The 16,059-nt window shown below is 46.1% G+C and overlaps 1 protein-coding gene across 9 annotated transcripts in view; it reads left to right on the top strand.

The window, feature by feature from the left end:
- The window catches only part of RUFY3 (RUN and FYVE domain containing 3), a 31,837-nt gene that overhangs the window by 5,172 nt on the left and 10,606 nt on the right, over nucleotides 1-16,059 (top strand). For 4 of the 9 annotated variants that reach the window (XM_069012385.1, XM_069012392.1, XM_069012390.1 and 1 more), the window contains exons 2-9: nucleotides 8,293-8,346; nucleotides 11,790-11,963; nucleotides 12,697-12,814; nucleotides 14,312-14,413; nucleotides 14,520-14,643; nucleotides 14,846-14,907; nucleotides 14,993-15,058; nucleotides 15,161-15,230. In XM_069012385.1, coding sequence (XP_068868486.1) covers nucleotides 8,293-8,346; nucleotides 11,790-11,963; nucleotides 12,697-12,814; nucleotides 14,312-14,413; nucleotides 14,520-14,643; nucleotides 14,846-14,907; nucleotides 14,993-15,058; nucleotides 15,161-15,230 — 770 coding nt within the window. Of the gene's footprint in view, nucleotides 1-601; nucleotides 1,152-7,440; nucleotides 7,522-8,292; nucleotides 8,347-11,789; nucleotides 11,964-12,696; nucleotides 12,815-14,311; nucleotides 14,414-14,519; nucleotides 14,644-14,845; nucleotides 14,908-14,992; nucleotides 15,059-15,160; nucleotides 15,231-16,059 lie in introns of those variants that run through there. The other 5 variants (XM_069012388.1, XM_069012386.1, XM_069012394.1 and 2 more) reach the window with 4 other exon arrangements.

The following is a 16,059-nucleotide window of genomic DNA, read 5'->3' as shown; positions in this document are numbered from 1 at the left end:
ATCCTCAGTCACTGAAGTGCTTAGACCCAGATCGTTTTTTCCCTCCCGTTTCCCTGAGACAAAAAAATCCATCCTAACATTTTTTTGTACGTGGGAAATTTGAGCTCCAAGGTGCCCCCTGAGAAGGTAGCACAGCGAATAAAACCCAAGCTGCAACTCGCACACCTCTTTTGAAAACAAAGGTGCCGATTGAATTCCTGTAGTGGCATCCAGGGATGCGAGCGGAATACAAATGCGGCTTTGTATTGCTGGCGCTGCTCCTTTGTATTCCGGGGGCGATGGATGGGGGGTGCGTCGTTGTTTGCTCGCTCCCAAACGGGCTGGCACAGCCCGGCGAGGAGGTGCTGTGCCGAGGAGCGCCTGACTGCCGGCCCCGCAGCAGCAGCGTCTCGGCAGCATCCTGGGAATCGCAGGCGATCACATGAGCCTGGATTTCCAGCTCAGTTCATTAGTCAGCCATTTTGGTCGCCACCCTGCTCCCTGCGCACAGCCAATCCCGGCGGCACTCGCTGCCCGGGCTGCGCCGGGAGAGGGGACCAGCGCTCGCATCTCGGCACATCGGGACACCGCCTCTCCGCTCGTCCTTTGTTTTTTTTTACTTTTCTGGGGTCAGCACCAGAGCAAGACATTATTTTTGCTTCTGCTGCCTCTTTTTTTTTTTTTTCTTTTTGTATTTTTTACCTGTTTTTCCCTGCTGCCTCTGGTGCAGAAGCCAGGTTTTCTGTGGATGCTGAGGATCAGTAGCCTCTAGCATAGCTGAAGACGACGGCAGTCGGTGGAAAGGAGGGAGGCAGAGCTGAGCGGGAAGGAACAGCGTTTTTACCTTGCTTGATCTATGAAAAGGCCAGAGCAGCCTCTGTGATCCTGAGCGATCTGTCCTTTAATCGCAAGGTATTTCTGATTTTCTTCTTCAGAAAGCTTTTGTTTTTAGTCCTTATTTTGCCCCCGTTGTTGTTGTACCAGCTGAGTCATCATGTCTGCTCTGACGCCTCAAAGCGACATGCCAACCCCCACCACAGACAAGATCACTCAGGCTGCCATGGAGACCATCTATCTTTGCAAATTCCGCGTGTCGATGGATGGAGAGTGGCTGTGCTTGCGCGAGCTGGATGACATCTCGCTGACACCCGACCCCGAGCCTACCCACGAAGGTACGGTCCGGCTTTGCCCCGGGAGCCCCGGGCCGGCGCTTTGTTCCGGCGCTGCTCGAGTTGGGAGGGGGCGTCTCCAGGAGCAGATGCTCGTGTCCTGCCTGCAGAGCCTGGACAGCCGTGGGCAGATCAGAAAGCCAAATTGCTGCTTCAGATCGCCCTCAGAATTTGTAACCCAGCCCTTTAAGACTGGGTGTGATGAATTATCTTTTTAGCTGTATCAGGTTTGTGTGTCTCAGGAAGGAAGAAAACCGTGGTGTGTGCTCAGTGAGAACATTTAATCATGATTTTGCCCTTAAACCGGGGCTGATAGCTGTTAGTGAGCTGCCATCTGGTACCAGGGGAGCACAGTGGCAGCACCCCAGCATGTGCCTGGTCGTGGGGAGTTTTTGGAAAGCCCCAGCGATTACCCAGTGATGCCCATTGTCAGGTGACGATGCCATCACAGTGCCCCAGCTCGCCTCTGATGAGCGTGCTGCTGTTTATAATGGCTTGGAAGCCTGAAACATGGAGCTGTAGCACATCTTGCTTTCCCCTGGAAAAAGGATTTGTCATGTGGGTTGATAAACAGTTTAATACCAGGATGAGGATTGAATGCTCTGAGAGTACTAAAAGCATGAGAGGACATCTATGCAATGCTCTGCCAATAAACAAGTGGGGAAGAAGGAGAGGTGATGAGTTTCTGCAGGTGCTGAGGTTCTGAGTGCCCTTGCTGGATGCACCTTTTGGTTTTAGAGCAAGCAGGCTCCAGCTTCTCATGCCTGACCCTTTTCCAGTAACTCCTGAAATGCCACTCCACCAAGCAGTTTTGCTTGACCCGTTTGATGCTGTCTGGTTAATGCTGAAGGAGACAAGTGAAATTGTGGTGGGGATTTAAGCTTTAAAATAAATTTCCAAGGGATAATTTAATTTCCATTTGACAGCTGCTTTCAGTGACAGTAGCCCTTGGGTTTGGATTTGGCTTGCCAAGTACTTAGTCACGCAGTGGGATACCAGACAGAGGTTTCAAAAGGAGAAACTTAACATTCCCTCTGAAGCATATCCCAGGGGTTCAGGGAGGCGAGTACAGGGTGAGCAGGAATTCAGTTGTCTGCCAATTCCTGTGTTCTTATGTGTGTCATTGAGACCTTCCTTGGTCCTACTCCAGTGTTTTTCAAGGTGTAATTACAGTCACTGTGGTGCGTACCAGAAGGGGTTAGAAAACAGCATTTGCTCATTTCTTTGCCCTATTATTTAATTCATATGTCAAAAACAAATGCGGAAAGAGCAGTACCATAACGACCTTCCTGGAGATGTATATGCATGCATAAATTAAGGTTGCTTTTTGGGTTTTTGGGGGGGGGTGTATTTGGATCCAAGTCATATTCTGAACAGAGAAGGTCAGGAAAAATGTTGACAATAGGAAAGCTGACACAGCTGTATCCCAGTGTTGGGTCTGCTGCTACTGCATCAGCACTGCTGCTGTGTCTGCAGGGTGTGCACAGGCCAGGGGCACAGGAGCATGGGCTCATGTCCCTGGGGGTGTCTCCATAAAACTGATGTGCAAAGGTAGGCATTATGGAGAAGGAAAAAAAAAAAGCTGTACAATTCTGCCAAAGGCATAACAGAGGGGGATAGTTTTTTCCTTACAAATTAAGAGATGTAAAATATATATTGCAAGGTACCAAATCCAACAGCTTGTTGGAATAAAGATTTGAAGCCTTCCATTTGCTGCCCCCCAGCTCCTGTGGCTTCTGGAGAGTTTTGTCCCTGGCCTCTCCTCACCCTGTGATCTGCTGTGCCCCCAGCCCTCGAGCCATCCTGCCTTCAGAGCCAGTCACAGCAATTCCAGTCCTGCACAGAGCTGGAGCTTGAGAGCAGCTGAGCAAAACTTTTCTTCAAATTAAAAGCAAGTAGCAGATGCTGAGTTGCTTGCAACCGTGTATATTCCATATAACCTGTAGCATGGCTGCTCAGTTTAACAATAAAACCAATTAATATGCTTTTTCAATTGGAAACAATTCTGTGTGCATATGAAAATAAGCAGATTCTGCTGTTCACTGTAAATCTGCTTGGATTAGGAAAAAACCTTATTTTTAAAAACAGGCAGTGATTCTTAATACGACTCTCAGAACCTTACTGTTCTCTGCAGGCCCCTCAAAATTAAATGGGACCCTGGTGTTTGTTGACCTTGCTTGCTTGCTTGCAAGGTGTGACGGTCTTTGAGGCATCTTTAGGGATGGAGGTAGAAACCACCTGGATTGTATTTCTGTTGAATGTTGAAGAGAGTGTGTGTGTACGGATGGCATTGAACACTGGTCTCAACTTTGGAGAGAAGTTATGCAAAATGGCCTTTTTTTAGGCCATTTTACTGGATGTTAAATTTCTATCTTGAATAATCATGAGGAGCTTCACAACAGAGCTCTGGAAATTTTTGTCCTCATGGGATCACTTTGTAGTAGAGACCAGAAGAATACATGTGCTAACTCGAGTTTACTTGGAATTTTCAAGAATTACAGTGTTCCTCTTTTCATTAATCCTCTCCTATTTGCACTAAAAGGAGCAATTGGAATTAGAATTTATAACATGCGAAAATGAAATTATCTTTTCTGTGGGGCAGAAGCTAAGGTCACATTTTTTCTTCTTTTTTGACCAGTAATTAAAAAGTTTTAGTTTCTGACATGTGCTTATGTAAAATGCCCTGGCAAGGAGTTGTAGAGCTCTTCAGGAAAAGAAAATGTTCTTAAAACCTCCTGCCCATTAATCTGTGGCACTGGTTATTGAATCATCCTTCAGATTTTACCTTTTCTCTCCATTTTCTATCCAAGTGTTTTTCCATGTTCCTTTGTGTACTTCAAAATGGTTTAGGGAAGCAGCATAACCTTATTGGTTATACTTTTGTTTTGCAAACTGGCAACTGTTAATTTGGGTTTAGGGTTTTTCTAGTAGTGTGGAATAGGAACAGTGAAGTCATGGGAGAGGTGGAATGTTTCAGTGGACTGGGCCTTTCCCATTACAAAACAAATCTGAATTGTACTGAGAGTGGCAGGGACCTTTCAGGTGTGGACGAAAACCTGCACGAGATGACTCTGTAGTTGGAAAAAACCTCTTAAAACACATCTGGTGACAGAAACCCCTAAATAGATGACAAGTTTGAAGGAGCTGGAGGCCAGATCTAATAGAAGAAATGTGAAGTCAGTAAATGCAAGTTAAATGAATTGCATTGTGTTCATGGTCATAAATCTTGGGAATAGCAGTTAGGTCATGTAATCCAGACTTCAAATCAGAAATTACTCTTAAGAGTTGTTTCCTTTGCTCTTATAAGCTGTGTCTAAATGAAGTCAGACCTGGGAAATTTGGGGCAGCTTTATATCCCTCCGAGGTGGTGAGTCAAAAGTACTTCAGAGAAACCACTTGGGTGTCAGCCGAACTGGGAAGTGAAAGATGGGGAAAAACCCCAAGGGTTTGGGTTTTTATTTTCTTGATGTAAACTGTCAAGGGCCAAAATAGGATGAGAAATTTCTCCGAGCAGTTAGTCATGTGTTTCCCTCTGAAAACAGGCTGGTTGTGCAGAAATGTTCCATATAACTGCACACAGTTGCAGCATAGAGAAATTGGGTGGTTATTTTATGGTAATCATGTGGAGATGGGAATAAGACTTAGGATGGGATTATACTGTGACTTCCTGTGATGTACGCTGGCCGTTTGTTTGTCCCATACGTGTATTGGAGAGTGGCCTTGGAGTTTCCAAGTTGTCTGTACTTCTTTATTTCTTTTTTTATTTCTTTCTGGTTTGTTGCAGATCTTTGACTGCTCTTTTCTTCTGTATGCAAGGTTCTCTGTATATGTGTATGTTTAGAGATGGAATTTTTATGCAGTGGGTTTTAAAATAAATGTTTTTTTAAGCTACTTTGTCCTGAGTAGATGGTTCCTGGCATTTCAGGCTGCAGACTGCCTGGTGGCTACCCTGATTTTGGGCTTGCAGAGTGTTTGAACATGATGGTGAAACCCTTTGCTGATCCCTTTTCCTTGTCAACAGTTCATGATCCATCTTGTTGGCAAACCTAACCTGAAAGAATTACTTAGGTACCTCCCATAACATTAACAGCATCCACCTAATTTTCTTCCTTGACCTCTTTATTTGCTATTAAATGTATTCCTAAGGTAACGAATATCAGAATGCAGTTTAAGTGTAGTAATGCGACCTGAGGTTCCCGTTTCATAACAAAGGAGTATTTGTCCAGATTTGGGCCAAGCCTTTCCCAGCAGTCCCAGCAGCAGGACTGACATGGCACCATTGCTCAGGACTTTCTATATCAAGCTCAGTTTTCGCTTCCCGAAACTGACGCCTTGGGGTTTTTTAGGTTATCTTACTGACGGCTCAGCTTCTCCTTATGAGTTTGTTTAAAATTTCTGTACTTAAAAATAATTTTTAAAATCCTGGCCTATTCAAAAGCTTGGGACCTTTTCTTCCTGATGGAACCAGCTCTTCCCTGGGAGGATGGTGAGGCCCTGGCACAGGTTGCTCAGAGAAGCTGTGGCTGCCCCATCCCTGGAAGTGTCCAGGGCCAGGTTGGACAGGACTTGGAGGAGCCTGGAATAGTGGAAGGTGTCCCTGCCCATGGCAGGGGGTTGAATGGGGTGAATTTCAAAGTCCCTTCCAACCCAAGGCAGTCTGTGATTCTGTGATTCTGTGATTGTATTTCATCTCTCTTTGGAGGAACTTGATTCTCATATCAAGATGCTGTGTGTGAGGTGATGCTCATTGGTTCAGAAAGGTTTTGACTCAACTCTATTTTAGCCTAATAACTTCGACCTTTAAAAACAAAGTAAAGGTTGAGCAGCAATGTGAAATAATTTTGATGCTGTTCCTTTCTCCCAGGGTTTCCTTGTAAAAGCTTTTTTTGGCTTGGGAAGGTGTATCCCAGCTCCTTCAGTGAGAAGCTGCTGCTGTGTCAGCGAAGGGAGCAACTGCAAACCCCTCCGTTGTCCAAATAACAGATGGGATTTTCGTGATTAATATTTTAGAGACAAGGTCTCCAGTCCCGTCCTGAAGAACTGGCTTGAGTGTTCATTCCAATGGGGTATTGAGTTCCATAATACTAATCTTCCTGGGAATCTGGTTGGAACGAGTTAATAGTTTTATGGAGACTTAAAAGTCTGGGTCATCCTGTTTTCTAAACTTGGTACAGAATTAAATAATTCCTATCATAATTGGAAATATTGAGTTTTTCACACACCATAAGGACCATGGAAACCACAGAGTTTCAGGTCTTTGTGATTCTTCTGTGTGAAGACTTTTTTCCCCCCACGGTTGCTTGGTGGAGTTTCCAGACAAGTGGGAAAATGTACAAGGTAAAAGAAGAAATGAACCCTTTGCAAAGTGCAGTTGGATGCATGGAGAATGAATGAAAATAGGAAAGAAAGTGCTAATTAAATGTGTGCTTTTGCCTCTAAATCTATACAAATGCCATAGTACCACTTTAAATTCTTGCAGTTCTTGCTAGTAGGAAGATGGGATTATGGCTTGTAGGGTAGAAGAGAACACTCCTCTGGATATTCCTCTGGGAGCTTTACCTGGGTTACTCGCTGAGGGTTAAAAATAAGTGACAAAGATTAAATGAAGCCTGTCAGTTCTTTCTGTCCCTGTTAAATCTGGTTTTGGTTAGATGTTCTTCTGTGTTTATGCTTTGGATTAAGGAAAGAATCCAACCCCTCGGTATTAAATAAAAGAGCTTTCAGTGGTGGTGTGTGGCTTCCCGTACTGTGTGCGGGTAGGGATTCTGGGATGATCAGCATCTGGATCTGAGTTGCAGGGTCCCGTTTGTGCAGCAGGGTCCTGGGAAGTGTCAGAGACAGGTCCATCCACCACGGTGAGATTCAGTCTCCTGGCCCTTGGGGAAGCTGCAACACGTGTCGTGAGAGACCAAAAGCCATCAATGTTGCACGTGGGGGAGAGTATCACCAGGGTTTGTTTTTGCAACAACAGGGATTTCCTCCAGGGAAACTCCTTGTTGCTCCTGCAGTAGTGCTCAGCCACAGGGGAATGTTGGTGAAAGCCTCTGCTTTGGAGGAAAAGGGTTAAAAATGAGCGCTGTGCATAGCCCAGCCGTCAGGACGAGGGCCTGCACGGAGCTCGTGGGGCTCAGCTCTGTGAGAGCTGAAGTGGCGCTGAGGCTCTCGGTTGCTGTTTCAGCGTGGAGGAGCAGCGTGCAGGCTGGGGCTGGCTCCCGGGGCCCCGGCTGCCGCTGGCTGTGGGTGGGAGGGAGGCGGGCCGGGCAGCCTCTGGACTTTGCTCGGGACTTCGGCACAGTTGGCTCGGGAAGGGGGAAGGAGCCTTCCCCGTGCTTCGGATGTTCCGCCGATCGCGGATTAACGCTGGGGAGCGCGGGTGCGTAAGTAGGGAGTGAAAAATGCCCAGGGTTCGGGGCATTTGTCTGGCTTGGCTCGCTGGGTTTGGCACAGGGACGTAGTGGGTGTGCTGAAACCAGTTCTCCTTGTCCCGCCTGCTCCTCTCCCAGGATACCTCCCTTGTCCCGCCAAGGAGAGAGAGCTGCTTCCCTGGCTGAGTTCTTAGGGGATCATCGTCAGCCTGTGACCTGTACAGGGCTCAGCTGGGTCACCTCTGCGGGATTTGTCGTTTGGGGTCATGGTCATAACAGAGTTTAAGCTCTGTTGAACCGTAAAATGCCCTCAGTGTGTCTTTTCCCTGAACGTGCCTGCTTCCCACGTGTGGCTGTTTCCCTGCCGGCAGTTTTGCTTGAGGCTGGATATGAGGAACTTGAAGCAAAGGTGACATTGCATAAATATCACAAGTTTAGTGCTTTTATCTTACAAATAAAGGAATGCTTTTGTTGCTTTTCTTTTTAGGATGTGCTTTAGAAAAATGTTGCTTGTGTTAATGCAGAAACAAAGCTTCTGCAGCTTTACTGAAGCCTGCCCTGGTCTGACTCTGGGAAAAAAATGCTTTGCTGTATTGCTTTGTGCAGACTAATAAACCCTTTTGACTTGCAGATCTTTTGCCACTATGAATTAAGTCTTGTATGATGCAAATCTCCCTTTCAGTTATGCTTTTCTTATATCTTGATTTTGAATCTTTCCTTTAGATCACGGCTTGCATGACGTTTTTCTTTCTTTTCCTTTCCTTTTGCTGTTTGCAAAGACTCTTGGGAGGATTTGACAGATGTGGTGGAGCAATTGCGCGATGATTCCGAAGGTGCGTTCCACACCCACATCTCACAGCTCTTGTTTGTGCTAATTGTTGGCTTCTGCGCTATTATTTTGAGCCTGAGTGCAAAATGCAGTTAGTTTTCCTTTCCAGTGCCAGTAGCTGTGGCTTTCTTGCATTTTCTTGATGTTGCTTAAATAAATGTGTGGGGTTTCTTTACTATTTTGACTTGAAGTGGAGGTAGAAGAAGTGAATCAACAAGGACTATTTGCCTTCTCCTAAATGCTTTCAGAGGCAGTAGTTTCCTGAGCCTGGCAGAAGCACAGCTTAAAAGGTTGCAGCAACATATGGAAGCTGAATTTTAAAAAGTATTTCAGAAATCACCCTGAAGCTTAAGATTCTCTGCAGTATTTCTGACTAGATTCTTCAGATTTTCTGGCACTATTTGCCAAGGCTTGGAAAAAATGATTCTAAACCCCACTACAACTTGTATTGCAACTTTTTGTTAGAACTTGTGAAGTACTAAATGCGAAACTTGTTTATAGTGCTTCTTTCTTGATTTTTAAAAAACGGCGCAGATGTGAAATAGTTGAATCCCCAATGTAGCAAGTGGTCAAGCAAATTGGTACTTTGATGATGAAATACAACTGCTCCTGCTTGGGATTCAAGTGTTTGCAGCACAAAATGTTCTCATGCCCTGAGCACACTGATCCTTGTTGCTCATCTTCCACGATGGTGCCGTTAACTGCTGTGCTGGTTCTGTGCCTGGTTGCTGCCCGCAGCCTCCTCAGCCACAGGCAATGTCCTCCTCTCCTGGCAAAACAGCCCATGCTGCTTCCCAGAGAAGGGCATTTTCCAGGGCAGGCTTTAAGAAAAAAAAGGGGGTTGAGGCTTCTTTTTTTCATAAAATGTTGTATAAGTTGTTTTGCATTTATTTTGTCAGGTGAGAGATGTTTCTATGCCACATGGAAGTAGCCGTGCTGAATTTCAGGCTATAAGTTGGTGTTCTTGATGTAAGATGGAGAACCTTGATGAAATGCTAATGAATTGGCATTGCTTTCAGTGGGTTTGTTCACTTCTCCAGGGTCTCATCATTCCCTGCCTTTGATCAAAGTTTTAGCTTCATTTTAGTTGCTTCTTCCTTGTTTTAGAGTATGAGGAGTGATAAAATTTATCATCACCAAGTAAGAAGTACCAAGACCAGTCGCAGCTTAACCCATTGAGATCCTGTATTGCATTGACTCTTTCCTTGACTTTCAGGTTCCTGGGTACAGATTGTACCTTTTAAACAAATTACAGGATTCTCAGATGCTTTTGGAAACATCTTTGTGGAAGCAGCTGGTTAGAAAACATGTCTGTTCTGTAGAAGCTGCAACATTTAAATAACAAAGTGTCCTGAGAGTTTGATTTCCTTCATTTGAAACCCAAACCCTGTGGAAAGGCAAAGTTCGAGGGCTGGGGTTTTGCTTTTTAAGGTTGATGACGTGGGATGTGTAGGAAAGCCCAGGCAGAGGTTTTGCAGTTAGAGGCAGGAGGAGATTGGAGAAGGTACCAGTTCAGATGGAGCATGTCAGGTCCACACCAGGATCAGACTTGTCTCAGCTTAAAGCCAGCCTGACAGTCTTACTGTGTAAAAGTCAGCCTCGCCTGCCTACCCTGCCTTCTTTAAAGGTGTGAGTGGTGCAGTACATAGAACAAGAGTATCAATTACTTAGCATTTAATTTTTGGACTAACCCTTAGGGGTTTTATCCAGTTTCCCACTAGATAAGCGAATTGGTTTGCAAGATGAGCTCGGATAAGCTGCACATGCAGAGCACGATTGCTCACAGCAGACTAAGGAAGGGGAAACCTTTGCTTAGTGTGATATAGTGAAAATACTTTTCTGTTGAAATTAGCTAATAACCACAGTCAAAGGAGCATTTTCCTTGGTGCTCTCTTGTACAGTTCCTTTAATTCTGTGTTAGGGATTGGTTTGCCACCCAAGCAGAGTCCTTGTGGATGCCTTGCTACCCATCAGATCAGTGGCCTTGGCCAGTGAGGAAATGTGCTGAGAGAGGATGAGGAGGAGGTCTCTGTGTCTTGGCAATACTGTGCCTGCCTTTTTTCCTGAGTCTTCGTTCCTGGTGATGGTGACTGTTAGCTACACTGCAGGTCATAAAATGAATTGGAAGTCCAGAACAGGTCATGTGCTCCGGGTACCTCCAGATCAGCCGGACCCATCACCTTCAGACAGCAGTAGTCCTGAAAGGCAATAAAAACCCCTCACGAAGTTCAGTCTTTCTGCAGTCCAGTGCTGCTCTGAGCATTGCACTCCTAAATGAGTACTTGGAAGTTCTCTAAACTATAGAAATAGATTTAGAGAAGGAGGCTTCTGGTTCTACTTCCCTCTGAAGAAGAAGGGGGATGACAGAAGCTCTGTCCTGAGCTGCTTTTTGAGAAACTGAACAAATGAGCCATGGTCTTAGGTTTGGATGGTGGTACTGCCCCGGCTCTTCCCTCTCCCTGTGCTGTGGATTTTTCCCAGCCCACAGTGACATACACTTGGGTGTGGGTATATTAGCTGTGCTCTTGGCTCTCTTTTTGGCTGGTGGGTGCTGACAGGGTGCCTCTTGCTTAGATCTGTAATCTGAGGTGTCCTCTGCTCACATCTCTGCTGCCAGGAGTAGTTCACTCACTTGCAAAGGCGGCAGGTTGGTTCAAGGGTCCCTGGCTGTTGGCAGCAGCCCTGGATAAATGGGCCTTACAGGGATGAAACTGCCTGCAATTGAGAACTGGAGCTCAAAAACTGGGTGTGAGTAGCCGGTGTAAAGGTCTGGATATTTATAATATGGTGGAGGAGGAATATAGTCCTGGGAGATCTGTGAGTTTGGGGATTTAGTATGACCTCTCAGGAGCCATGAAGATCAGCTCCTTCTCACTGGTGAAAACCAGTGGCAGTGTTGAAACCAAGAGAGATAAGTGGGAGTTGGCTCCATGTTATATCTAAGCTTCAAAAAAAAAATCTTGAGGAAGAGAGACGCAAGTTGGCATAGAGACACATGTTGCTGGATTAATTGTGAGGGGGTCCATGGTGATCTTTAGGTGGAAGAACAAACCACAAGTGGAGGATTCTTACTGGTTTGTAGCAGGGGATGTGACTTGGAACAAGCGATGGCCATGCCAGTCAGAGACACGTTGTCAAGGTGCAAAGCAAAGGATGAACACCAGGCTCCAAATGTCTGTCTTGAAAATAGGGAACTCCTGTAGTTATCTGAAGTATTAAGGCACCCTCAATATGATACATTGTCTATTCCCATGCCGTTGTGGCTTTGGCCCTAAAGCGCTAGTTGATGTTGATTTTTGTCCACAAAAGGCCTGCAGAGTGCCTCCTGTGAAATTCACTGCCCCAAAAATGCTTTCAAAGCTGAGGAACAAATAGAGCAAGGTGGGATGTTTACTGTAATAAAACCAGCTTTTGTTGTTCACCAGCATTTTCCTTCCTTTGTTGCAGACCCCAATTACCTCATGGCTAACGAACGTATGAACCTGATGAACATGGCCAAGCTGAGCATCAAGGGGCTGATCGAGTCCGCACTGAACCTGGGCCGCACGCTGGACTCGGACTATGCCCCCCTGCAGCAGTTCTTTGTGGTGATGGAGCACTGCCTCAAGCACGGCCTCAAAGGTAACTCAGGCTGGGCACGAGCCCTCCGCACCGCAGGGCACGGCCTGCGGCGGGGAACAGCAGCGCGGGGTCAGAACAGAGCTCTGCGGCCTGCACGAGACCGAGGAGAGGCTGAGCGGTCACTGCTGTGATCGCAGTGCACTGGGCAGGCCAAAGGAAGGCACAAGAACCTGCTGCAGGGGGAAAGTTGAGGCGTTGCAGGTGCTTGCCACGTTTAAAACAGCGTTTCAGTTGTCCCGGGTGTAAGTCAGTGATCAGGGATTAAACCGGCTTTTGGCAAGCTCGTGACTCCTTTTTCTGCACTTCTTTGTGCTTTAGGAATGCATCCCCTTGCTGGAAGAGTAAGTGCAACCCTGGAGCTCCTTTTCAATAGCTCTGTCTAAACTGAGGGTTTGGGCTGTGTGCAGCTCATGGCTTGAAGCTGCTGTTAAAATGTGTTTGACTGTGAAATCCTGAGTCACAGCTCAAATGGCCAAGTATGGACTGTCCTTTAGGTGCTGCCCTTGTGTGGTAGCAGATGGAGATGAAAAGCAGAGGGGTGTGGAAATGGGTGGTCTTTAGAGCCCTTCCCACCCAAACCATCCTGGGATTCCAGGATACCAAGTGCCTGCCCAGCAGCAGCCCCAGAGGAGCCATTCTGGCAGGTTTTGGCTACTTTTTGTTCACTTGTTTGAGAAGGCATTACATCAGCACAGGTCTAACGGCTCATTTTTAATTTCTTTTTGTTTTTTAGCCAAAAAGACTTTTCTTGGTCAAAATAAGTCATTTTGGGGACCTCTAGAATTAGTAGAAAAACTCGTTCCTGAGGCTGCAGAGATTACAGCAAGTGTTAAGGATCTCCCAGGGCTGAAGTAAGTACACTCCTTTATTGCATGAGTACATAATAGGAGTTTTACTGTGAGAAGGAAGGAAGAGCAAACAGAACCTTCAGGAATACATCTGTCACCTTCTGCCGATAAAAATGGATCATTGCTCTCTTACTCTTCATCAAGGATCAGCAGCAGGAGAGCACAGGAGATATTCTTGCTGTGTAAAGAGTGTGGCAACTTAGGGACAGCAGTGCATTTACTGCTAGCACTTAAGGCGTGGTGATGTGCCTCAGGCATGGGAACAGCCTTTACTGAGCATTTGTGCAGTCAGACTCAAGAGGAAGGGAATTAACAGGAAGGTTATAACAGTTTAAATAAACAGTTTTGAGGCTGATGTAGGTAATGCTTCTTTTAAATAAATTCGGTTAAAGTTTATGTGAGAGGGAAGCGTAGGCACCAAGCTGGGGAAGATAGTAGTTTGTGTTAAAGAGGGGAGGCAAAAAGCCACAGGAAGCCTATATTACTTGTAAAAGTTTCATAGGAATTTCAGACGTCACATTCAGGCTTGCCTATTTCATGGTGAAAGAAACTGTAAGAAGCTTTCAGCTTGGAATAGAAAAAATGGGTAAGGAAGCTTTTGTATGAGCAACAGGACTAAGGATCGAGTCACCTTTGCTGAAAGAACAGATGGATAAATTCAATAAATGGCTTTTGGGTTAGTATTTATTGAGGTACTGACGGACAAGTGCTTTTACTGGAGATCTGGGCAGGACTCCTGCAGCAGCTGACAGGGCCAGCGCTGTGCCAGGGCTCCTGGGACCTCTTCTTGTTGCAGAGCATTGCAGTAGGAAATGAGTGGAAGTAAAGAACACTGTCAGAGTACTTTTCTAAACCTTCTGTTGATAGTGACCCTTTGGAAGAGCCAGGTCCCGTTAGCGAGTCAGGAGTGGGCAGTACTGGCCATGACTTCCTCGAGCTACTGCTGCTCGTGCCAGGTGAGGTCAGACATCCAGGTCAGCGTGTTAGAGCCACGTGCTCCTGGTGGCTGGGAGAAAGGAGGGGAAGGACTGGCACTCGAGCCTGTGGCATCCTGTGAGGCTGTTCAGGAGCAAAGCACTGAGGAGAACAGCACTGAGTTGGTTCTGAGGTGTCTGGCTGGATTCCCATCCAGCCTGACCCACCCCAAGGAGTGGTGTTGGGCAGCTGCGCTGGTGTGTGTGTTCCTGTGACTTAGGCAGAACTGGTTGTGACTCAGAAGGTGATGAGCTGAAGCAGCTGATCTGTCTGGCAGCATCCAGCAGGGATAAAGTCAGGGAAGTCTTTATAGTAGGGCAGCAAAAACATAATGAGTTATGAGAGAAATAGTGATGGCTTAATCGGGCTGGACCTATTTGCGCTTCCGTGCCTTGTATTTCTCTGTTTGCACCAGTGCCACCTCTGTCTTGGAAGTGCAAAAACTTGAAGGAGGGTGGGGTTATTAGAGCTGTTGGTGACTGTGCCTTGCAGGGTGTCTGGAAATGTTTGTTTTGGCCTTTGCAGGACACCTGTGGGCCGAGGAAGAGCTTGGCTTCGCCTGGCTCTGATGCAGAAGAAACTTTCAGAGTACATGAAAGCCTTGATTAACAGAAAGGATCTTCTCAGGTGAGTGCTGGACTCATTCTCAGTTAGGTTCACTTCTGCTCTCTTGTAAGATCTTGATCATTTTTCCCATCTCACTCCTGTGTGTCTCTTGCCCTGCATCCTGCAGTGAATTTTACGAGCCCAATGCACTGATGATGGAAGAGGAAGGTGCCATCATTGCTGGCCTTCTTGTAGGTCTGAACGTCATCGATGCCAACTTCTGCATGAAGGGAGAGGACCTGGACTCCCAGGTACTGGGTCTTCAGTTAATGGGTTTGTTCTGCTCATTTAAATTGGAAAATTCATTAATTTTGCATAGCCTGCTGATGTAATGAATCCTGGCTGAAGTACAGCAGGTGTTGATGTCCTAACTCTAAACTTCCACACCTGGGAACAGTGGGTTGGTCTTAGAAACCAAGTGGTTAGTGTAAAAGGCAATTTTTTCTCCTCCAGGTCGGAGTTATTGATTTCTCCATGTATTTGAAAGATGGGAACAGCACGAAAGGAAGCGAAGGGTAGGTGCACACACAGTTGTCCTGCTGCTCCTCTCTTGGGAATGTGTATTCAAGTGTTCCAGGCTGCCCTGTTTCTTTTTTCCAGAGATGGTCAGATAACTGCCATTTTGGACCAGAAGAACTATGTAGAAGAACTCAATAGACATCTAAGGTAAAATGTGATCTCTTGGCTCTTTATTATTTTGTAGAACAAAAGAGAAAATGGAATTTTAAAAAGTGAAGGAATTACTGTAGGGTGTTTTCTCTTCAACAGTGCTACAGTAAACAACCTGCAGGCCAAGGTGGATGCCTTGGAGAAATCCAACACAAAGCTGACCGAGGAGGTAAGTATCACGGAAAACCACCTGATGCTTTGGCCTTTGGGAATTAGGGATTAACCAGGGAGGGAGGAGTTCCTTTCAGATGTCTGGTGTACAGAATGAGGGGTGTTTAGTGATGGAACTGGAATAGCTGACCTGCCAAGGAATTTCACTGGCTGTCACTACTGAGCACGAGTTGGAAAATCAACTGTATGTTTATGTAAATTTGCAAAAAGTAAAGGAAAAAATGTCAATATAAGTAAAATGTCCAGCCTGAGCATGAGAAACAGCAGGGACATGAGGCGTAGGTGCAGTCTGTGTTTTAACATTGGTCTGCAGCTCATTAGTGATGGCATAAATGTCATAAAATGTTTTGGGGTCAGCTTCCTGACAAATGGGTGACAGGAGGTCTTACCTGATGGAATGAGTGGCTTTTGGTGTTTTACCTGCATAGTGACGTGGTGCCAGGAGATGAATTGCAATGGTGCCTGCATTGTTTTTGGGATTTGATAATGAAGTTGCCAAGGGAAGCCTGCAGAGTGTGGAATGAGGCTGCGGTGACAGCGGCACGCGCTGTGCCAGCTGGGGTGTAGGTAATGAGTTGTGTCACACATCACAGCCACGTGTGTGTGTCAGGCCTGAGCTCTGTCAAGGACTCGCACTTGCATCCAGGAGTTCTGTTTGGGTTTGTCACAGGATAGCATGGCTGATCCCTTGGAATGTCTCTGAGCTGCTCCTGTGTGTGACCCTTATGTAAGTTGTGAGTTACAAAGCCAGAAGGAGTTTCTGAAGTTACTTTTGCTTTTGACCATACACTTATATTAATCTATTGGTCTGCAGTGCTGTGATCCCT

Source organism: Aphelocoma coerulescens, chromosome 4, assembly GCF_041296385.1.
Source record: "Aphelocoma coerulescens isolate FSJ_1873_10779 chromosome 4, UR_Acoe_1.0, whole genome shotgun sequence".
Classification (NCBI taxonomy): Eukaryota; Metazoa; Chordata; class Aves; order Passeriformes; family Corvidae; genus Aphelocoma; species Aphelocoma coerulescens.
Note: the sequence above shows the minus strand (reverse complement) of the source record. Positions and strands in the feature narration are given on the sequence as shown.